This window comes from Convolutriloba macropyga, chromosome 6 (assembly GCF_964194025.1).
Source record: "Convolutriloba macropyga chromosome 6, txConMacr16.3, whole genome shotgun sequence".
NCBI classification, from domain to species: Eukaryota; Metazoa; Xenacoelomorpha; order Acoela; family Convolutidae; genus Convolutriloba; species Convolutriloba macropyga.
This window is the reverse complement of record NC_134473.1, coordinates 23,943,526-23,968,182: the sequence shown is the minus strand read 5'-3', so window position 1 is coordinate 23,968,182 and position 24,657 is coordinate 23,943,526. Positions and strand designations below refer to the sequence as shown.

The 24,657-nt window shown below is 34.9% G+C and overlaps 1 protein-coding gene across 1 annotated transcript in view; it reads right to left on the bottom strand.

Annotated features, from left to right (window-relative positions):
* Positions 1-1,797: 1,797 nt before the first annotated feature.
* Positions 1,798-24,657, bottom strand: part of LOC142340880 (uncharacterized) — a 90,145-nt gene continuing 67,285 nt past the window's right edge. Inside the window, exons 4-6 of the mRNA XM_075391639.1 lie at positions 23,578-23,730; positions 4,485-4,717; positions 1,798-2,064 (exon numbers count right to left, since the gene is read on the bottom strand). Of these exons, the coding sequence (XP_075247754.1) occupies positions 4,500-4,717; positions 23,578-23,730 (371 nt within the window). The 3' untranslated portion in view covers positions 1,798-2,064; positions 4,485-4,499. The remainder of the gene's footprint in view (positions 2,065-4,484; positions 4,718-23,577; positions 23,731-24,657) is intronic.

Genomic DNA, 24,657 nt, shown 5'->3' with positions numbered 1-24,657 from the left:
AACCGACTCTGTAAAACGCTGAAGGTGAACTTCAATTATAACGGAGATAATATAGTATAACACCGGAGTCATAAGTATACACATCTTTCAACTACAGTTTAGTGTGAGTATGTGTATGTTTCGCTCGTCTGAGCAGGAACTTCTTGAGCTGTGGGTTCCCAGCTCTCTTTAGTCCTTCCATCGCAGTTGTGGGTTCAGTTGCAGTAGTTGTTGTCGTTGGTAGCAGTAGTTGTAGTCTTAATCAGTGTGTCGCATGTTGCAGTCAGAATCGTTTTGCTTGTTGGTTTCAGGAGGCATTTTGATGAACATGGGGAGTAGAAGGGAGAGGTTGTGTCTTGTCTGTCTTTGCATTCCTGGCGGAACTCGCTGAGGTCGAAGTCAGTGTACCGGGTATTCTTGGCATACAACAACAATTTGGTTGGCGGTTGTGAGGGTTTCAGGGAGGTCTCTCACTATGATGGTACGGTTCGCTGATAGCTGGTCTTGGTATTTGCTGCATCTCTTGTATCTGGCAGCGTGGTCTCCTTGGCAATTGGCGCACTTGGTTTATCTCTGGGGCAGTGCATTTGGCTACTTTGTGGTGGCCTCAATATTTGATGCATCTAACTTCTTGGGTGCAAGTGTTCGCCTGGTGACCAAAGCCTTGGCACCGATAGCACTGGATCACCACATCACGGCTGGGAAGAGGAGGAGAAGAGGGCTGTGTTTTTCTTGATTACTCACATCGGCAATGGGTGAGCCCGATCATCAGGCCGCGTTCGATCAGAACAGTCTTCGGGGTCTCGCCTCTTGTGAAGGCTCTCACTAGCTGGGTTGGTGCTTGGTTGACTCGGCTCCGGATTCGCACTAGGCTCATCTTCGCCGGGCAGGTCTTGTTGATTGCTGTCTTGACCTCGTCCAGTTTCTTGTCCAGCCCTACTCCAACTACCTCAAAGCTATGATCATTAACATACTTGGCGCTTTGGGTGGAAGGCAAAGCTTCCGGACACGCGCTTTGGATAGCTGAGAGGGCTTTTTTGAATAAGATGTTGCTTGGCTAGGTCCTTATGAAGCTGGAGTTGTAGTTGCTTCTTATTGCATCTTGTAGCTGTTGGTTTGTAGTACGTCGCAATTTTGTAGAACTAAAATTTTGCAAATCAATCTAAAGATTACTCACACGTACACTCCAGCTGTCTTCACGTGAAAAGATGCAATTGAAGTAGATGGGAATTTTACCAGTTTTCCCAGGCCATGAATTAACTAAGGAGATATAAGTGAAATTTTCCAAAAGTTCACGTGTATTACACGCGTTTATAAATAAACAAGTGATATTTCATAAATTGACTATCGAAACGAAAAGTACCTTCCACAAACACGTCTTTTTGAGCCGCGATAAAAGATCAAGGCATATGCTCTTCGATTTGTTAAAACCATGCTTATCTCACTAGAGCTAATAAGGCAGACCTATATGGGAGCCTTTTACAGCCTTAAGGTATAAAGACTTCAGTCTACTTATTTCTGCGCGCGAAGTAGGCTTACCTAGTTCTCTCAGACTAACCGATTCTGTAAAACACTGAAGGTGAACTTCAATTATAACGGTGATAATATAGTATAACACCGGAGTCATAAGTATACACATCGTGCAACTACAATTTAGACTGACTACAGTTAGTTGAGTTAGCGCTATATAAAAGAGAATAGTGTCTTCTCGGTCTCTGATTGGCTAGAGGTGTACATCAAGTACTTCGACTGCTACACCAAGCTCAGCTTAAATCTTCTCAGCTCATAAAAACTGTTTCAAAATTTTTTGGGTGGAAATAAACTCAATTTAAAAACCTTCAACAATATGTTAAATTGATTCAGTAGATCATAAATCAGGTAGCATTCAGTCAAATTAATTTTTCATTATATTTTTTTACTCATTTTTAGAGATGATTAGAATCGCAATCATTCAGCACTGTTTATATGTCAACATAATACCATTGGTGATTAATAACAAAGTCGCTTTAATCATCAAGCCGTTGCCATTTTGAGAGCTCAGAGACCAATTGAATTGTCATATTGCATCGCATTGCGTCGATAAAGCTAAAACAAAATGATCGAATCAAATGCACAAATTTCTTCAATTTTCTGAAAATGTCACTAGCTTAATATAGAGACGATAGTTTCTGCGTTTCCAGCACTTTTCTTTCAGCGAAGATTTATGTAACTTTTGATGAATATTCAAATATTTTTGTGCTTATCTTGCAAAAGTTTTTAGGAAATATGTGATGCGCTGTTGTTCTATCGATGGCCAGTTCTTTATTCCTTATCTTGGAAACAATAGAATGGTCCATAAAGGTTATCGCCCTAGTTGAGAAATCTTCGGTTTTTAAACGTAAGAAATTGTCGGTATTGTCGGTTTTTTCTAGCCAAAAACGACGAAAGCCCTTACGTCGGTATCGTCGTTTTTGTTCGGTATTTAATATAAGAAAGGTTCGGTATTGTCGTTTTTTAACGTGCGAGAGATTCGGTTTTGTCGTTTTTAAACGTAAGAGAGATTCGGTATCGTCATTTTTTTTCTAACGTAAGAGAAATTCGGTATCGTTGAGAGAAACATTAAGAACTATCATATTTTGAGTTTTCCTACCACGAATAAACATGGAAGAAAATTCGGTCGGCACGTTCTGTTTCAAACGTAACCAACCGTCAAAAAAACTTACTTGTAAACTATAAGAAAGTATGTCCAATCCCAGTGAGAGTGAATTATTTAACCAAATTATCATCAATTTTCAACAAGTATGTTACATTCTAAAATTCAAAAATAATCAAGAACTTTGTATTTGCATAACTAGTTTGACCAACGAGCTAACGAAAAATTTTCATGAGCTTTGCACACTTTTCCAGAATTTTTCTTTGAGACGTACGTTTGAAATTCCTGCAAAAAGAACGCTATCGTAACGTTTGACTACATTATAAACAGAAATATCAATTTTCCCAATGGAAAAATCCGACAATTTCTTGCGTCCAAAACCGAACATACCGACGATTTCTTATGTTTAAATACCGAACATACCAAATCTTGCAAAACCAAATATACCGAAGCTTTCTTACGTTCCAGACCGAACATACCGTCAATTTCTTTCGTTTGAAACCGATTAAACCGAATCTGGCTGAACCGAACATACCGAATCTTTCTTACATTCCGAACCGAACATACAAAATCTGGCAAAACCGAACATACCGAAGCTTTCTTACTTTCTAGACCGAACATACCAACAATTTCTTTCATTTGAAACCGATCATACCGAACAGACCAAACATGCCGACCATTTCTTACGTAGAAAACCGAAAATACCGAACATTTCTTGCGTCGTTTTTGTTCGGTCTTCTCAACTAGGGCGCTGAAAATATTTGTATTTCGGGTGACAGTTTCTTCAAATTCTTCATAATTTCGAATCCGAAGTGACCGGATTGAAACTGATAATTTTGTGCAAAATCCACTGATTACGTGGAAGTTATGGGAGAAATTTTAAGAGAAATTTTCTGAGAGAAATAATTTTTTTGAACTAAAGTTCAGCTAAAACTGAACAGGCAAAATTTTTGAACACTTTGGGCAAAAGCTACAATCAGCAAAAATAACCAGCTGAAATCATGAACATACCCGGCAGATTGCCGAAAAATAGCCGCCGTTGATTCCAATAAGCATGATTGGGATTGAACGAATAGAATATATTGAAAAAAAAGATTTTTGTACAAAAAATATTTTTTAAGTCCGATTTATTTTGATGGCATTTCGTAGTTGAACATACTTCTGTTACTTAGAGAGAGGCTACAGGGGCTACTATCAACACCAATAAGCATTAGAGGGTGTAACTAAGACTTATAGGAACGGCGTTTAAATAGCGGGCATCTAAAATTGGGCTTTATGGGTTTATCCCGTTTCTATTTCTGACTTCAATTTTTTATACCGACTCTGTTCATTTTGAATTGCTTTGCTTAGCAACTGATGTTCAAATTCACTTATAGCAGAATGAGAGAAGAGAGAAACTAGCCTAGAGAAGTCAAAAAGATTTCACGCAAAATGTCGAAAAAGCGGCAAAATGGTAAAGCGAAAAAAAAGTTTGACGAAGTGAAAAAAAAAATACGAGCGCAATAATAGCCGGCTGAGAAGATGAGGGCGGCTATTAAACATATCCGAATTACAAGCGTTAAAAAATAAAACCCGATTCGCAAATAAAAAGAATCGAGTTCCCCTCGGACTGCTGATTGTCCCCGAAAATAACAAAAAAAAGATTTCAGAAAACATAAAAGCATGAAATACGGTGGAGAATTATTTGACAGTGGAAAAGTATCACTTTAGAGGTGTAAAATTAAAATAAAGCGGGACGAGAAAAGTGAATAATATTCATGTTTACACACTTTCGAACAAAACTGCCTTTTCAACAACTTTTACACCAGGAACATTATGAATATTAATTTTCATATTGTTGCTCTCGGCTAATGGTGAAAGGATACAAACTCACATAATAAACTGAAGATCACTTTTTGCCCCCTTTCTTCGTGCCACTTCCCCCTTTTTCCCCTTTTTGTTCCTCTCTGCCCTTGCATGCCATAGCGATTATTGCCATGACTAAGGCAGCAACACCAAACAGCATGCCCATAATCAACATCACCACGAAGGTTGTAATTTGTTCAGACCAGAATGAGGCTGGGAATTTACTGGCAAAATATGCCACTGCAACTAGTCCAAAGAGCACTGAAATGAAAAAACAAACTAAGTCAATGAACGATGAGCGTTGAAAAGTGCTCAATGAGCCGATACTTTCCGAAAGTTTAGCATAAAATCTTTAATTCTATAATACACTGAAATGATCTGAATTTTCTGCTCCTTTCTCGTACAATTTCAGCGATTTTCAGCGTTTTTCGGTACATTTCTTAAAAAAACTTTGATTACTGTAAAATCAAATTAAATGGAAAGACTTGTAAGCATCAACGGCGCCATGGAGTATGAAACGCCAAGAAAAGTGCGTTAATTCGAAAATGTTTTGAAATTGCTGTTAATGCGTTTGAACGAGCTGACCGAACTTTTCAGCGCATTTTAGAGCATTAATAAGTAAGGCCTTTGCTCAGAAATTGTCTAATAATTAACACTTATCAACACTTCAACAATTCTTACATCATTTCGGAAAAATCCTCGAAGCATATTTCTGATTTTACCGATTTGACCTTTTCAATTTCAATGACTTCTACTGCGTTGCAGTTAAAATTTGTGTACGTGACAACATTTCTCCCATCTGCAAGACTTAAAAAGCTTCGTTGGCCAGTCCAGTAATGATAATTAAAATATTCAAAAATTTTAAAAACAATTGCAAAATGTAACAAAATCTTGCTAAACTTCGTGATATTAATATCTTCAGAACACCCTTCCCCTGTCTCAAGAGACTATCCAGTATGCCTATTATACGCCATAAACAGTTTCACTGGCTCAAAACGATCCATATAATTGGAACATGTACTAATTTTTCAAAAAAATTTCAAATCAAAATTTATCAAAAAATATCTAAAACTCGACTCATTAAAACAACGATAACCATTCCATTAACTCTAAAAACTAAGAAGCAGGTTAGTATCAAACCTCGAAGGAGGATTCTTGGCTTTTAAAGCTGGAAAAATTTTAAAAAATGACGAACAATTTCAGAAAACATGAAGATTTTTTAAAAGAAATGCTAAAACCCGTTAAATGTTAAAATCTCCATTGCATCTCGAAACAATTGCATCTCCATTATATCTCCAACACCCCATTGCATCTAGAAACTATAGAATAAATTGTTATCAAAGTCTAGAGGAGGTTCCTTGGCTCTTGTGGCTAGACAGTCCTATAAAATGACAAAAATTGTCAAAAAAACTTGAAAAAGTCGCAAGTTTTATAAAACAAATCAATAAAATTTGCGATATTAAGGAGTTGAAAACCATTCCACTACCACTAAAAGCTATGCAACCACATACTATCAAACCTTTACGCAGTTTTTCTGAACCCTGAGGCTGAAAATTCTTGAATAATGACAAGAAATATTAAATATAATTAAAAAATGGTATTTTTTCAAAAAATAGCTAAAATTCGTGATGTTAAAATCTTGAAAAAATTTCGTTACGTCTAGAAACCATACAGTAAAATATCATGAAACCCAAGAGGAGGCTCCTTGGCTCTTAAGGCTAAATAAACCTAAAAACCGACAAAACTTTTCAAAAACCTTGAAAAAATTGGCAAGTTCTTAAAAGAAAGCAAAAATTATCAAAGTTGAAATGTTGAAACCATTCTATTACAACTAAAAACGGTGCAGTAATCTATTATCAAACCATAGTGTGGTTTCCCTGACATTTAGGGTTGATAAAACTCAAAAAATAACAGAAATGTTGTAAAAATGACAAAATTTTCAAAAAGCTTGAAAAAAACTTGTGATAATTTGTATAAATTTGCTTATTTTTAGCGAGCGGTTGTTCGTCAGTAGCTAGCGATGGGGGGGGGGGGGTCCGCCGCAACAGTCGGGTGGCAACAGTTGGGTGTGGGAGTTTTCAACCTCTAAGAACCTCTCTTCACAACATAAGTATAAGTCTCCAAAGCAGTTTGAGCTAAAACGGGGCTGCAAGGCTCTAAGAGCACTTAATGCCCGCTGGGCAATGTTTATCCCGTTTTTGAGGACAAAAAGTCAAAAGCGTCAGACGAATAGTCGGTCAAGCGGTAAATCGCCTAAAAAGAGACCGACAGGACTAATATAATTGCTACAAACTTCCTTTGAGAGCAATTAAAAATGGTCAGAGCTCAATATTCTCTAATGTTTTTTGAAAACAAAACAACCGATCAGCGTTGGAAGAACAGTTCTCAAACGACTAATGGAAGCTCTAATCTATTGCAACGTGCCTCACTTGGGGTCTTTAAAATTAGTAGGGAGCTTAAAATGGCGTCGTTAGAGGTTATTATATACCACTATAATCACCAAAAAATTAAAATTAAAAATAACCATGATTTTGGCGCATTTTTTTTACTTTCAGTAAAGAACTACCACCACTTGAGTTTAGCCACTGATACTTGTTGTAGAATTTTGTATTTTGTCGTTAGAAGGCTTCTAGCTGAGGACTGGCTAGCGCCCAAAACTCTATCGATTTCGAAAGGTTTTTTCGGTGGGTCGTCTATTTGCTGAAATTGATGTCTTTTCTCCTCAGTTGCTCTCGGCCGCCGTTCAAAAGTTCCGTTGATTAAATAAATTAACAGTCGAAAATAAGTAATCAAGCCAAAGTAACAATAACACCGGCAAGAAGTGATCTCAACTGATATCTCAACTGATATTAATTAATCAACCGAAAATGTAGATACATAAACTCAAAAATTTTTACACTAAAAAATGGGTGCACACTTCTAAAAAGAATTTTCATCAAATCAATTCCCAGCTTCTGAAAAGGATTTTCCGTTGCTGAAAAGTGGTCCTAACTATTTCAGTCCTATTTTTAAAGTTATCTCAAATTCTGCGTTTCCGTCTTAATTAAATCTAAAAGTCAAATTTGTTGATTGCAAATTGTCTCACAGTCCAACTGTTCGTGACAAAAATTAATCAATCCCAACTTGCTTTTAAATGATTCTTCTTTATCTAGAACCAACTGTTCTGTATCCTCTCTCTTCGTTCTCTCTCCTCGCAGTTTTCGCTTTCTACTCTCAAGAACTTAGATGCAACGCCTTCTGCCACGTGGCATTAGAAATCGTTACCTGTGTGAACTGCTGTCATTACACCTCTTTGTTCTACTTCTCGCTCTCTTTGGGGGATGGTTGATTGCTAGCTGCATTGATTTCTTTACTTTCGCTCTTTTGGAACGCTCTTCCGAAGATGAACTCAACTCTCATTGGTCAACGAAACAAGTCACGCTGGACTACCCCTACCTATATCACGAGTTATGCAAATTCGTTCACGCAAATACCAATCCGCCTACTAAATACCAAACGTCAAATGCTTTGCATAATATTAGCTCCACCCAATTGTACTGAAGAAACGAATCACTTGACTTTTGAACCAATTAAAAACCAATGTTCGAAAAAACTCCTCTGCCATATACCAAATTCATCAAAAGTAATCTGATAGAGCACACAAATAATCAGGTCTTCATGCTACGATCACCAATTTGCAAGATTTAATGATTTTTAGGCCGACGAAATATTTGCGCATGTCGCAATTTAACCCGTACGTTTCGGAAATTTCCCTAACGTCCCTTGAATGTTCCGAAGTATTCCGTTCCAATGTACCAACCATTCCATTTCAAAAATGATAATCATCTTTCTGCTAACAGAGATTTTCTTGTTGGGTTATATGGCGACATATTTCTCATTGGACCAAACGTTAATTATATACTTTTATCAAAACAAAAACATCTACAGTTGCCCTTTGTCTATCTTTAAAACTGCTTAAAATGTCAGCCCGTAAAAAATTTCTAACAGTAGTCTGAATTTCCGCCGGGACACTAATTTCGACATGAAAGCCCTCCTGAAATCTCGCCTGTCCATTTCAGAATGGGGCGGGTAATTTAGAGTCCCTTATTTCATTGTTCGTTAATTTTTGAATACTTGAGAGTACCCATGGAAGGGTTCATTTGTGAGATATAAGTAATCAAAAATTTATGTCGACATAGGGACTGGGCGTTGACTTAGCCTATAATTTCAACATTATAATCTATAATATTCTATTTCCCTTCGTTCATACAATTTCGGGCAAATTTTTGTTGTTTCAGGAGTCATAGTGTTTCCTTGTATTATTTTCCAAATTTTGCTGTAGCGCAATGCATGGTGTAGACAGAGTCTGCAAACCATCCTCATTTAACTTTGCTATCCAATATAAACAGTATGTGCTATTTAGAAGGTACAATTTGCCAACATAACTATTAAAACTTATTAACTTCCGTGTTCTCGGGTTTCCCAGGAAAAAACGTTTATTGACACCATTCTGGGATTTAAAATCTACTCCCATCAGAAAGACATACCGCCTCGGGCTCTCATACCGATTTTGGTTAATTTTCAATGAATAGTTTAGAAGTTTCATGAGTTAAGCGTTTTCCCAGTTTTCCTGGGATAGGGACCCGGAAAGACGATTTAAGCCTGTTTTGTGTTTCATTTGTAATTAGGGTACTTAGGGTTGCAAGTCCTGTGATTTCTAAGAGATAACAGTGACGCTAATTATGACTTCCTCCTACCTCGACCTAACTCACTTTGGGCGCTAATAGCTCGGGTTCAAACTCTCATATCCAAAAATTCCCCCTGATAAGGTCCTATTGAAATCATCATTTCTATCCGCTCCCAAATTTTCTTGTCGATAGGACTTTATCCTCAGAAATGGGGGTTGCTGACCGAATTCGGTTAATTCTGCATTTTGTGAAAAATGTTCTAAGTTCTCAGTCAAATTTGTCAAACTCGATACTAGCTCTCATTCATTCTTCTTTGCTACCATTCTTTATACCACACTTTTAAAGCAGCTCGTTTTTGATTCACTTTTTGTATACCAAATTTTAATCTTTTCTTTTTATCTGAACACTGTTTTCTTTTCATTATTCATTTGGTTCCTTTTCTTTTATCCATGGACCCAATTGAACACAATAAAATTTCCGAATACCATCTTAATAAGACCATTCCTAATACGTGTATCGACAATTTATCCCGGAACGCTTTCGTTCGTAAATCGAAACGCTATCATTTTTCTGATGGCGTTCTTCAAAAGAACGGAAGAACTGTTGTTTCTGCCTCAGCGGCATAGGAAACTTGAAAACATATTCACGATGTAATTCTTGACCATAAAGGTGCGGGAAAAGCATTAGAAAGTTTTGCCGCCGAACGTTAAGACATTTACAAGTTGCGGGATATATGCCGCTCTCTTACTTCTCTTTGTATTGTATGCGCCTATCGACGTCTTGTTACTATCGAGGGTAAGCGAATGGTGCAAATCAGTGAGAAGAAGCGTATAACAATTTGTCGGGCATTAGGTTTGGAGCCTAAGGAGAAGCTTCCTTTTAATGTCAGAGATGCTCCTTCAATAGATCTGCCAAAGGAACTGATCGACGTGAAAGATTGCGCGACTAACCGTTTTAATTGTTTTCTTGCCTGCATTAGTACACGACTTACAGTGTCAATCAATAATTCTGAAGCACTCGTTGTCGCATTGGAGGTAGCTCGGGAGAATTACCTCAAAAAATGGTACGACAGTTACTACTTTCCGCGTATAGATCTTAATCAGAGCCTTAAAGAACGCGGTATCCAAATTATTGACTTGTTTGCTCTGGCTAAGATCATGGGAGTGCATATTATTGAGTACGATGCAGACAATGGGATTTGGGGTTATTATGCTGGCAATAACCGGGGATGCGAAGATGGCGCAATTTATACTTGGTTTGAAACGCGCAAGGATAACGAGGCTGACTCTATGCTTGTCGTGGGTGCCTTGAATAAACCCAAGGAACCAAAACCCAAGAGTCGTCGCTATTGAGGCTACCCGGATTTCGTGACTTTAAGTGTAATAAGCCCTGCTTAGACTTTTTGCCGTTTATTAACAAAGGGGTCGTCTTTTTGTCTAATAGCTTTGAATAGATCTTGTAGATTAGTCGAAGTTGCTTTTGTTCATTGTTAATTAGCGTTCAATTAGTTGCATTGATAAACTATAATTACTTCTAGCTTGTGCTGCTTTAAAACGCAATTTAATTAATAAAAAATTTGTTTGTATCAAGAGCTTTCATGTCTTTATAAGTATTTTTGTTTAGCTTGGTCATTTGATTGATTTGCAAAATGATATATTCTACACTTGTGAAAGAGAGAGAAAATTAGATAATGCAACGAAACAGTCAATTTTGCAATAATCAATCGAAAAAACAAGTCGATCAAACTAAAATTTTGCATAAGAAAACGAACACCTTTACAATAATTGCTTAAAACTTCATTGGAGAGCAAAGAAGAACAAGGTAAGTTATATAAACCATCAGCTGTTCTCTTGTGATTTATTTAAAAGCAAGTTCTGAACTTGTGAATTTGCCGCAAACTTACTCTCTTACAAAAAAATTTCCTTTTGTTTATCATGCTCTTTTTCCCTACTTTAAATTTTAAAAAATAGACAACTCATTTTAGTTTCTCATTGACGACAAGAAAATAACAAAAATAGCAACTGTTCAAAAGTTTTTCACAAGAACCGATCTTTGAAGAAACAATTAGCCCAAAAATCCAATTGAACAGAAAATAGAAAATATCAATTATTTTTTAAGGTGTAAATACGCATTACAGGAAATAATTTAGTCAATATGAAAACATAAAAATGCCCCCAAACAAAAACTGTATATCACTAACAAATTTCTGTAATGCTGAAGAAAAATCCAAAAACTCCAAGAAAAATGCAAAAAGTAGATCTTTTTCATTTTATTGTCTTTCCTGTCTAAAAAAACTGTTATATGCAGAAAGATTTGAACCTTACTGTACTCTACTTCATCGAGCGCTAGTAATCTCAATTCACAAAGAATGTAATAAGCAAGACAATGGGCAGAATAATAATAAAGTAGTTTAAAAGATCACAAAGTAAATGAAAACTTCTAAATCTTTGAAACCTCCTGTAAACAATACGATTTACAGAAAAACGACAGAGTTCACAAATAAACTCGAAATCTTCAAAACTTTTTTGAAACCTCCTGTCCAATAAATTGCTCTAACATCATAAATTTGCTTGAATGAGGATCATGTCAGCAAAAAATTTCTTCGGGTGCAATAATTCCTTTCCAGGCCTCAATCTTTCGTATTTCTGAACAGAAACTTTAAGCAAAGACCTAAATTTTTTACACCATTTTGTACGCCAATAAAGCCACTCCAATCAATTTTTCATTTTTTCACCTATTTCTATTTCCCCGCGTATACGTGACTTCAGGGAAAATGACTAAAACATGGCCTGCAGATTGCTGGATAAACACCATGAAATAAACTACTGAGGTCTTCTATTATCAATAAATAGTCCAGGCTAAGGTCCAAAAACTGCCACTCGACTTTTACTTACTTTTCTTCTTACTTGACCGCATTATTGCGAAGAGTGGACGAGCTTTGACCAATTTCACTCATAGTGTACATTCTCAATTCAGTTGTAAAGAGATTGCAGAAGTCTTTTTAACACTTCCCAGAATGCAGTAACAAAAAAATGACACACAAAAATTCAAGCTGCAGAGTACTTCATGTTACCAAAAAATTTGCACCCTGAATTCTTGTTCTGTGATTAACGGTCGTAACCAAAATAAGGGAGTCAACAAATTGAAAAAAATTTACGGAAGAACTTCTTATACAATTGGAAGCATAGGTACTGCCTTGAACACCGCAATTCAATCACCATAGCAGAGAGTACGCAATCTAAAATTGAAACTGGATCCTAATTAATGTTTAGATATTTAAGTAGAAATAGTGCACCAAAGACAAGCACTGACTGCAAATTAAAAAAAAAACAATCCATTGATTGGAACCAAATTTTTTGCAGTTGTCGAAGCAGTTTTGGCTATTTTGTAGTATAAGATAATGCCTGGCGAAATGTTTGTAGAGCATCAAGGCATCAAAAATTGAAAACGCGTAGCCGTGACAATAGCTTCACTGAAAAAAAAAATAAGAAAAATAACCGACTAACGTCGGGCGAATTGCTCTCAAACGACCGGCGAGGGTTTGGCTTCGTCAGTAGCTAGCCACGGGGGTAGGGTGCATCGAGGGGTTGATGGGGGCAAGAGTCGGGTGGGGGGGGGGGTAGCGCGGGGGAGGGCTGTGGGGGGAACAGGGCGACAGCGAGGGGGCAAAAGAGGGGGATTCCCATACTTGGAGACTAGTGAGCTGAAAGGCTCTAGGAGCACTTAATGCCCGCTGGGCACTTCCTGTTCCATCCGTTTTTGAGGACGAAAACTCATATGGGTCAGACGAAAAATCGGTCAAGCGAAAAACTGCATAAAAATGACCGACAAAACTATTATAATAGCTACAAACTTTGTTTGAGAGCAATCAATAATAGATTAATCAAGAAAAGCAAACACGCAAGCTTTTATAAAAACTCAGTTCCTTGAATTGATTGTCAAAATATAAACAAGGCTATACATTGGGTTGCTTTCAAAAGGCTTTTACGGAAGGAAATTAGGTTTAAGATCCAACGTAATAATAAACCAAATGACAAAAATTGCCAAACCCAAAAGGCTAATTCAGGTCCTCAAAAAACATTTAAACCTCAAGCAAAATACACATTTAAAGTACCATGAAGATTGCATGACAATTTAACGCAAATTGCAATTCAAAACATAAACTTGTTCCAAATCAAAAAGTAAAAACGAAACTCACAACAAAATTTTCCAGAGAGCTCAAATTTAAAACAAAGCCATAAAGTTTTCTTCGATTTTCCCCCCCATTTACAACTTTAAATGAAGCTTTTATACAAAAAAAACTAATGAATGAAAAACATGATTTGAAACAACAAATCAATTTAATCCCAAACAATGCACTTCGCACTCCAGAATTTTGCTTAGTTAGCATTTAGTCCAGTTGGTTGCTTCTACCAAAAAATACTAAACAAGAAAAAACAAAGAGACAAACATCTATAAAATTTAGATTCAAACCTTATAATTCACCGTCGCTCTTTCTTTCATACAAAAATTATAAAGAAAATAGTAATTCATCAAATTCTATTCATATCAAAATGAAAAAAAAAGAAAATGAGCAAAGAACCTGGTTAGCGTATCGATAATTCTGCATTCCTATAGAAAAGTTTGCTGTATAATTGAAAAAACTGAACAAAAAATTATTTAAAAACGTTCTCATTTTTGCAAGTGAAAAACTTTTGCTGTTTACTTTAAAAATGTTTTTTTGAAAAAAAAGAATAAACTGTTTTTTTGGGAACGCCTCTACCGCTCGTAAAAAAATGAACTGCTTTGGTTAGTCAAGAAATTCAAACTTAAATTGAAAGAAAACGACAAAAATTAAATAAAACTTCTAATTGTTGTAAAAACAAAATAAATATCAAGAAATATGTTTCCAGTGTATTTTTTAATCTTGACACATGTAAATGTACATTAAACTTGTAAATGGAACATCTCAAATTACATTATCAATTAGAACAGTAAGATTTTCTACAAGTACTAGCAGCAAAATTTTCAACAGCTTGATCAGCTGAGAATCAATTCATCTAAAAACTAGGTAATGGGTTGATATACAGTCCATGTCTACACATATATGAATTAATCCCTCCAACAAAGCACTCAAAAATTTAAAATTCGTTCGCTCAACAAAATGCAAATAGTAAATCTCCATCGCTTTGCAAAAGCTTCTTTGTAATCACGTTTTTCTGATTTTCGTTTTGAGGTCAAATGTCAAAGGGACAAAGATAAACCCTGTAAGAAACAAAAGAAACATCCGAGAAAGCAATCGGAATAGTCAGACCAGCACCCAACTCTCAGCCAAATGCATAATATTACTAATCATTTTTAATTCTTTCATTTTAGTTTTCGGTTGGAAAAATAGTTGCAATTTTTTCCAACGAAAACTCCACAAGTTATATTTTTGAACAGTTAGTTTCAAATGATGGCAGAATACTTTCTATCTCCTATAACTGATTCTGATTTTTTATTATGAACTTTATTCAGCAAAAACTAATCTAACTTTTTGTCAGTTTTCGACGTTGGACAGCATCAAGAACTAAAAGCTCTTTTTCTAGCCTGCTTAATGCTACATAGGGCTTCAGTGAAACTTAAGTGATAAAAAATTAAAAGAAATTACTATCATTCAAAGTTACTCATTCAGTCAAACAAAAATTAGCCAGAGTATCTAGTGAAACTATTTGCAGACAAAAATTCTCGAATATGTTAGAGAAAACTCAACAAATAATTCATATGTGCCAAAAAAACATAGAATGGCAAACAAAATATTGAAGTTTCAAACTTAAATCTAATTTTAAGTTCAGATGTTCACAAAATCTATTAAAGCTACAGCTGAAAAAAAATAACGAAATTGGGCTGAACTAACATATGAAACTAATAAATGTTTCGAAAATATGCACATGTAAAAACAATTCGCTCAAATATAAAGGCACCGATAGCATTACCGCATAAACAGCATACAGCAAGCAAAACTTTTGAAAGATTTTTTTATTAAAGCAGAAGTTTAATTAATTACACTAAATCTTCAAAACACTATCAAAGCAACCCTAATATCAAAAAATTTTGTGGAAAAAGGCCTTGAAACCATTAAAATCTAAGAACAAACAAAACTTTGAACCTCCATTTTTACACAAACTTCTTGCTCAGTCCCAAAAGAAGGCATCCACAGATTAAACATTCTCTCATTCTCTGCTTTTCCGGAGTCGTCGTTATCAAAAAATAGCCCATCAAATCAAAAAATGCGAAAAAATATGCAAAAACTTTGAAATAGCAATCTTATGTTCTATAACAGTAAAAAAATAGCAAGAGGAAGCGAAGCTGAGTTGTAGAACACAATCAATCACTCTTTCAGAAAATTCCGACTAACATAGGGAAAATTGTTCTCCAACGACTAGTGGGAGCTCCAATCTATGGCAATCTGCTTCAGTTGGGGGGAATGGGAGGGGGCAAGAAACTAAAATCGCAAAAGGGTGCTTAAAATGACGTCATTAAGGGTTATTATATACCTTTATAACCACAAAAAAATTAAAAGTAAAACAATCCAATTTCAATTTACTACGCATTTTTTTCTCGTTTTACTACCCGCACTTTGGTTCAACTGCCGACACTTGTGATTGATAGGGGAACTAAGATCAAGCGAAACAGAAAAACTAAGGTCGTCAATATCATTCAAAATGGCAAAATGGTGCATGAAAGGACCAAGCGATTAAAATAATTGCTTCAAACTTTGTTCGAGAGCGATTAAAGACAACCTTGTGCATGAAAGGACCAAGCGATTAAAATAATTGCTTCAAACTTTGTTCGAGAGTGATTAAAAAAATCGGTACCGATACAAAAAAGTAATTTCTTGCTAGCAATATTGCTAAAAAAACTCAAAATTTGGAGCCATCCATTAATAGGTTCACAGGATTGGATAGTAGTCTCACAAATTTTGAAGAGACCTTGTTAGAGAATAAATTTATATGAAGCTTGGCAAAAGCTTGCTTTTTCTACAAAAAACTAATCAATGAAAAACATGATTTGAAAAAACAAACCAGTTCAACCCCCAACAAAGCAGTTTGCACCCCAAAGCAGTTTGTTCAGTTAGCTTTTAGTCCACTTGGTTGCTTCTACCAAAATCCACTAAAGAAAAGAAAACAAAATGAGAAATATCTGTAAAATTTAGATTAAGTTCACCTAATCGTTCTTTCTTTCATGCAAAAAATATAAAGAAAAGCAAAAATGGCAATTCATCAAAATTTTTTATATCGAAGTGAAAAAAAAATGAGCAATGAACCTGTTAACCCAATCGATGATTCGCAATTTTTAGAGAAAGTTTTTCTGTATAATTGACCAAGCTAAATTTAAAGCTGAATAAAAGTACTCATTTTTGCAAGCAACAAAATTTTGCCGAAGAATTCATTAGAAATTCTTTGTCAAAAAGGAATCAAATGTTAGTTTGCGAAAAATTGTTCCCAACAAATTTGCTAAAACGCCTCCATCTGTTGTAAGGAAGTTGAATTTTCCAGTTAGCCAAAAAACTTCAGCCTTAAATTAATTGAAAACATCATCTATGTAGAGTGACTACCAAATACTTTGCTAGAGAACCAAAAAATAACAAATTTTCTACTGTTGCAAAAAAAAACTGAATATAAAGAAAATGGTTTCTGGTTTACTTTCAAAATTTAAAACTTGTGAATGCGGTAGAAATGTACAATATCAATCCCGCCACAAGAATTTTACAGATACTAGCAATAAGATTTCCAACCTTTTGATCAACTGACAAATAATTGATCCAAAAACTGGGTAATGGGTATATAAACGGTTCATGTATACACCTATATACACTAATCGTTCCAACAAGGCACTCAAAAAACCAAAATTATTTCACTCAACAAATGCAAGAAGAGAATATCCTTTGTTTTGCAAAACTTTCTTCAAAATGTTGATTTTCTGATTAGGTTAAAAGGTCAAATGGACAAAAAACCCTGTAATGAACAGAAAACAATAGAAAGCAATCGGAACATTCATATCAATGCCCAACTTTCAGCGAAACACACAATATTATAACCCCTTTTTTTCATTCATTTTTTTCCAAGAAAATTTCACCAGTTTGTTTATCGAACAGTTAGTTTCAGCTGATTTCAGGGTACTTTCTATCTCCCATGACTCAATTTGGTTTTTCTCTGTAAAGTAAAGGAGCAAAAAGTGCTCTAACTTTTTGTCTTTTTGACGCTGGTCAGCATCATGAAGAAAACGCTTTCTTCTAGCCTGCTTACTCCTACATCCGGCTTCAGTGAAACTTAAAAGGTAAATAATTAGACGAAACGTTTAGTTTAATACAATCAACCTTTTTCTTTAACCCAAAACCATTCAGAGTTACTATCAGTCAGACAAAAATTAGCCGAAGCATGTAGACAAATTATCTAATTGTAAGCTCAGATATTTGCAAAGCTATGAAAGCCACAGCTGAAAAAAACGAAATTGGGTTGAAATATCATTTGCTACTAATAAATGCTCAAGGTTAAACACTTCGCCCAAATATAAACGCACCAAAAGCATCACCGCATAAACAGCATACGACAAGCAAAATTTTTGAAAGGTTTATGATTAGCGCAAAAGTTTAATTAGCTACCATAAATTTTCTAAACACTATCAGAGCATTCCTAATATCATTATATTACTTTGGAAACAACATTTCGAAATCTTTAAAATCTAAGAGCAAACAAAACTTTAAACCTCCAATTTCACACCTAAACTTCTTGCTGAGTTCAAATAGAAGGCATGCTCAGATTAAACACTCTCTTATTCTCCTTTCTTAGAATTTCCCGAATCGTGTAATAAAGAATAGCCCATGAAATTGACAAAAGTAGGCAAAAGATTTGGAACAGCATTTTTATGTCCCATAACAGTAAAAAAAAATTAGCAAAAAGAAGCTAAGCTCAGTAGAAGAACAAGATCAATCAATTTTTTTGAATATAACCGGCTAAAGTTGAGAAAATTGCCCTCGAACGACTAGATCGAGCACCAATCTATGGCAGCTTCTTGTTTCAGTTGGGGGAGTAGGAGGGCACAAGTAACTAAAGTTGCCAAAGGGTGCTTCAAATGACGTCATTAAAGGTCATTGTATACTTTTATAACCACTAAAGTAATTAAATGTAAGAAAATCCAATTTCACTTTACTACGCAGTTTTCATTTTGACTGCCGGCGCTTTGGTTCAACTGCTGACACTTGTGATTGAAAGCGGAACTAAGATCAAGCGAAGTCAAAAAGACTCAAGGGCTTAAAAATCTCCCAAAACAACGAAAATTTCAGGACAAACTTCTCAGGCATAAAAAGATAAAGCGGTTACAATAATTGCTTCAAGCTTTGTTCGAATCTTTGTTCTACAAAAAACTAATCAATGAAAAACATGATTTGAAAAAACAAACCAATTTAACCCCCAACACTGCAGTTCGCAACCCAGAAATTTGTTTAGTTAGCTTTTAGTCCAGTTGGTTGCTTCTACCAAAATACCATGAGCAAAAGAAAACAAAAAGACAAATATCTATAAAATTAAGATTCAGTTAACCGTCGTTCTTTCTTTCATACAAAAAATATAAAGAATAGCAAAAGAAATAATTCATCAACTTTTATTCATATCCAAATGAAAAAAAGGAAATGAGCAAAGAACCGGGTTAGCCAATCGATGATTTGCAATTTCTATAGAAAACTTTTTAGTATAATTTAGCAATCTAAATAAAAAATTGAATAAAAATCCCATATTTGCAAGTGACAAAAATTTGCCGTTGGTGGCATTGGCAATTCTTTGTAAAAAGGAATTAAATGTTAGTTTACTAAAAGGCCTCTATCTGTTGTAAGAATGTTGAACTGTTTCAGTTAATCAAGAAATTCAAACTTAAATTAGTTGAACGTAACCGACTATCGTCGGGCAAATTGCTCTCAAACGACCGGCGATTGGTTGACTTCGTCAGTAGCTAGCCACGGTTTAGTGAAGCTGGCTTTAACTTGATTCGAATCTGCTACCTTTAGATTTATAGCCTTGTTAGTAAATAAATCAAACAAAAAACTGATTTTAAAAACTTGAAACATGTTGCAAAATTTAAAAGAAACGCTTTCAGATTTCGCAGTGAAATTGATTAAAACTATTTTTTTGTCTCTGAAGTTATGTCAGGTAAACCATCTGCAAAACTTTAAAAGCTTCGTTGGCCAGTAATGATCGTTAAACTCAGAAAAGGACAAAAACTTTCAAAAATTTTAAAAACAATTGCAATTTTTAACAAAATATTGTTATAAAGCGCAACATTAATATCTTCAGAACACCATTCCATTTTCTCAAGAGACTTATTCAGTATCCCTTTTTCAAGCCTTAAACAGTTTCAATGGCTCAAAGATCCATACACTTGGAAAATTGAAATTTTTGAAAATTTTATCGAATAAAATTTTATCAAAGAATTGCTAAAATTCGAGTCATTAAAATAACGATAACCATTCCATTAACTCTAGAAATTAAGCAGCAGCTTACTGTCAAACCTCGAAGGAGGTTTCTGGTGCACGAAAAATTAATTGAAAAATTATTCAAAAAACTTGATAAATTTGTATAAGATTTTAAAAAAAATCGCTGGAATTCGTTATTTTAAAATCTTGAAATTTTTTGGCTCTTGAGTCTGGAAAAACCTAGAAAAACTGACAAACAGTTTCAACAAACATGAAGATTGCCAAAAAAGCAAAAACTCGTGATGTTAAAATTTTTAAAAACACTCCAATGCATCTAAAAATTAAAGAACAACTTATTAACAAACCCTAGGGGAGGTTCATTGGTTCTTGAGGTTATATAAACCTATGAAATGACAAAACTTTTCAAAAACCTTGAAAAATTTTAAGTTTTATAAAAAGTCGATAGTTTTTTTGATATTAAGAAGTTTAAAACTCTTCTATGGCCAAAAAAAAATTTCAGTAGCCTATAGTCATAGCTTATACGAGGTTTCCTGGTTCCTGAGGCTGGAAAAACGTAGATAATGAAAAAAAAACTTGAAAAATTTGAAAATTCAAGTTTTAACAAAGAATTGCTAAAATTCGTGATGTGAAAATGTTGAAAACCATTCTATTATCACTAGAAACAATGCAGCAATCTATTATCAAATCCTTAAGAAGAAGTTTGGAACCATGAGGCTGAGAAACTTTGAAAAATGACAATGTCAAAATTTTAAAAGGAGTTGCAAATTTTGTCGAAAAAAAGCCAAATTTTTGTGATGTTAAAATTTTGAAAATAATTTCATTACATCTATAAATTATACAGTATCTTTTTATCAAACCCTAGAGGAGGCTTCTTGGCTCTTAAATCTGGATAAACCTAAATAAAAGAAAAATTTTTGAAAATCCTGAAAAAAATTGCAAATTTTGTTAACAAAATGCAAAAATTTGCGATGTTGAAATGTTGAAACCATTCTATTATCACTAGAAACTATACAATAACTTATTATAAAACCATAGAGTGGGTTCCTGGACATCCAGGGCTGATAAAACTCAAAAAATGAAAAAAATTTTCAAAAACTTGAAAAAAGCTGTGAAAAATTAGTACAAATTAGCTTGTTTTTAGCGAGCCATTGTTTTTTAGTAGTAGCTAGCCACGGGTGGTGGGGGGGGGGGTCCACCGCGTAGCATTATTTGGGTGGGGGGCAACAGCGCGGTGGGGGTGGGGGGGGCAAAAGTGGGGGGGGGCAACAGTTGGGGGTGGGAGTCTTCAACCTCTAAGAACCTCTCTTCACACCATAATTATAAGTCTCCAAAGCAGTTTGAGCTAAAACAGAGCTGAAAGGCTCTAAGAGGACTTAATGCTCGCTGGGCGCTACTGGTTTATCCCGTTTTTGAGGACGAAAAGTCAAAAGCGTCAGACGAAAAATCGGTAAAGCAAAAAATTGCATTAAAAAAACCGACAGAACTAATATAATTGCTACAAACTTCGTTTGAGAGCAATTGAAAACAACATTTATGTAGAATGACTACAAAATAACTTGCTAGAAAACAAAAAATTCTTTTATTGCAAAAAACCAAAAGAATATAAAAAATTGGTTTCTCGTGCAGTTTTTATAATTCAAACTTGTGAATGCGGTCTAAAAGTACAATATCAATCCCAACCACAAGATTTTTTCTAAGTACTGGCACAAAATTTTCAACCTTTTAATCATTTGATAATTAATTGATCAAAAAACTAGTGTATACACCTATATACACTAATCGCTCCAACAAAGCACTCAAAAATCAAATTTCATTCGCCCAACAAAACGCAAGAAGAGAATGTCCCTCGTTTTGCAAAACTTTCTTTATAATGTTGTTTTTCTGGTTTTCCTTCCTAGGCCAAAATTTCAAGTGGACAAAAATGAACCCTAAAAAGACCAAAAAATACAATAGAAAGCAATCGAAAAACTCATACCAGCACCCAAATCTCAGCCAAATTTATAAACATACCCAGTAGATTGCCGGAAAATAGCCGCCGTTGATTCCAATAAGCATGATTGGGATTGAACGAATAGAAGATATCGAAAAGATTTTTGAAGAAAAAAGTTTTTCAAGTCCAATTTATTTTGATGGCATTTCGTAGTTGAACATACTTCTATTTCTTAGAGAGAAGCTACAGGGGCTACAACCAATACCAATGAGCATTAGAGATGGTAACTAATACTTATAGGAACGACGCTCAAATAGTGGGCATCTAAAATAGGGCTTTATGGGTTTATCCCGTTTCTATTTGACTTCAATTTTTTATACTGACTCTGTTCATTTTGAATTGCTTTGCTGAGAAACTGATGTTCACAATCACTTTAAGCAGAATGAGAGAAGAAAAATACTAGCCTAAAAAAGTCAAAAAGATTTCACGCAAAATGCTGAAAAAGCGGCAAAATGGTAAAGCGAAAAAAATAGGAGCGCTATAATAGCCTGCTGAGAAGATGAGGGCGGCTATTAATAATATTAACCATTTTCATTCATTCTTTTTAGTATGATGCAATTTTTTCCAGAAAAACTCCACCAATTTGATTCTCGAACAGTTAGTTTCAACTGATTGCTGGATGCTATCTATCTCCCATAACTCAATTTGGTTTTTTTTCTATGAAGTAAAGAAGCATAAACTGCTCTAAGTTTTGTCTTTTCGACGCTGGTCAGCATCATGAACAAAACGTTTTCTTCTAGCCTGCTTACTCCTACATCCGGCTTCAGTGAAACTTAAACGATAAACAATTAGACGAAGCGTTTGCTTTAATTCAATCAACCTTTTTCTACAACCAAATCTTTTCAAAGTTGCCCTCAGTCAAACAAAAATTAGTCAAAGCCTCTAGTGAAACTAATTCCTGACAAAAAATCCTCGAATACATTGAAGAAAACCCAACAAAAAATCCATATGGGCCAAAAAAGTTTGGAACAACAGAGGAAGCAAGTCTGTAGGAAGCAATTTTCTGCTGTTTTGAAATTAAACCTTGTTGTGCGCTTCATAAGTTTCTGTCTCCTCCTTGTTTTATAGCTTTCTGTTGCAGTTTGCGTTTTGCATCGATTCCAAAGATAAGTTAAAAGTTTTTGCTGACTCTCAGATTGATGTATGCAAAAAATCACACTTTTCTTCGTTCTTCTTTTGACTTTTGTCCAGCATATAGAATTAAAAACACTTGATTTCAGGTGCTACATTAATTTTGTACATCCTGTTTTAGTGATAGTTTAACAATTGAAAAAACATGAGACCAGCATAACTGAACTCTAGATGGTAAAAATAGATAAATATCATAACTTCCTATCGGGTTGTAATAAAAACTTTTCATCGCATCTTGAAAAATGAAAATCATGACGCCTCCTCGAGTCATAAAAAGAGCGCCCTTCGAGTCGTAAAAACAGACACTGTAGTTCTTTCTCAAGTTGTATAAAGACAAGTGAAAAACCAATGCTACTCTTTGATTGATTAAACGACAGCGCCCCATTTGTATTCAAATTCTCTGTGATTTGCTTTTAATAATTGTGAAAAAAACTTCCCTCACAAAGAGCCGTTTTCGTAAGATATGCCGGCATTTTGCACAAATTTTTGTAAGAAATTGCGGTGTTTAGTGATGAAATATCTTTTTTCATAGCATTTTTTCCAAATCATGCAACAAAATCATGAAGTCAACAGGGTCCCGAGTCCTGAAGACTCGCTGTTTTGGAGGTGATTTTTTTTTATTTTTGTAACTATCAGTTTTTTAGCGTTGAAATTTTTCGTTCACAACCTTCATCCACATTCAGCGCTAAAGCTGCGATACTCTTACATTCATTCACCACATTCACCGCAATTCTTACGTTCTTTTGCAGTTTTCACAGTTGACACCTCGACCCGGGAAATAATAACCTGCTGAGAACATAATGAAGGGCTATTAAACTCTCTCATTTCTTATTCTTCAAAATATGTTTCCCCTGAGAATATGTCATCAAGTTGCAAAGGTTTTTACCCGATACTCCGCAGCAAACAACCAGGCCAACCATGTATCCACACTTCGTCCGGCATTGTTCACAACATAAAGCTACTCCAAACAGCACACATGCTGTTATCAGAAAGAACATTGCCAGCAGGTGCATCGCCAGAGTTGTTGTCATTGTTTCACCTGCGTGTTATACAATTCGTCTACATATTTGTTAGCAATTACATATATGAAATGAATTTTACCCTTTCTTGCAGTTCGAGCTATTTCGAATCATAAGACTCAGCATTCCGGCCCATAAAAAATTGAATATCTAAATTGAATTTCTGATCATAACAGTCTCAATTCATCTCCGAAGTTCACATGGGCACCAAAAATTAATTTTTTTTATATAAGTCAAAACTTTAATTGAATATCTAAATTGAATTTCTGATCATAACAGTCTCAATTCATCTCCGAAGTTCACATGGGCACCAAAAATTAATTTTTTTTATATAGATAAAAGGGCACTGCAAAAATTGATAACTATTACAATAATACTCAATTTTTCTCTAGGAAATGCACTAAGACATTTCTCATTTTGCAAAAACAGGCTGCAGTGCCTTGTAAAAACTGATATTAAAAAATAAAAATCTGTTAGTAGTTATATAAGAGCACGAGTGGGGGGTGGGGGGGGGGGTAAAAGGTCGTACCTATGTATAAAGATTACGTATAGCCTATTTTCATCCATTTTCCGAAGACGTACCTAAAAAAGAGAGTGAAAACAATAGACCTGTCAAATTATCATAGTTACCCAACAGGTAAGTATCGTAGCTACTCAGGTGAAATCCGTCCAGCTGAGATAATTGATTTTCCCCTCTGACACATTTCTAGTTAATCTTGTCTTCTTAATCAAATAGTTCAACAACCTTCACTTTTATACGTTATCTCATACACTTCATTTGCACATAATGTTCACATTTATAACTTTGATTCTTTCATTTACGTAAACTAAATACTTTTCTATCAATTTCTTTGAATTTTAGTATAAATTTTTAATAGATTTTACCCAATTTTGTTCTGATTTACCTAATTTTTGTCATTTTTTTTCCAATAATTGCCAAAAATACC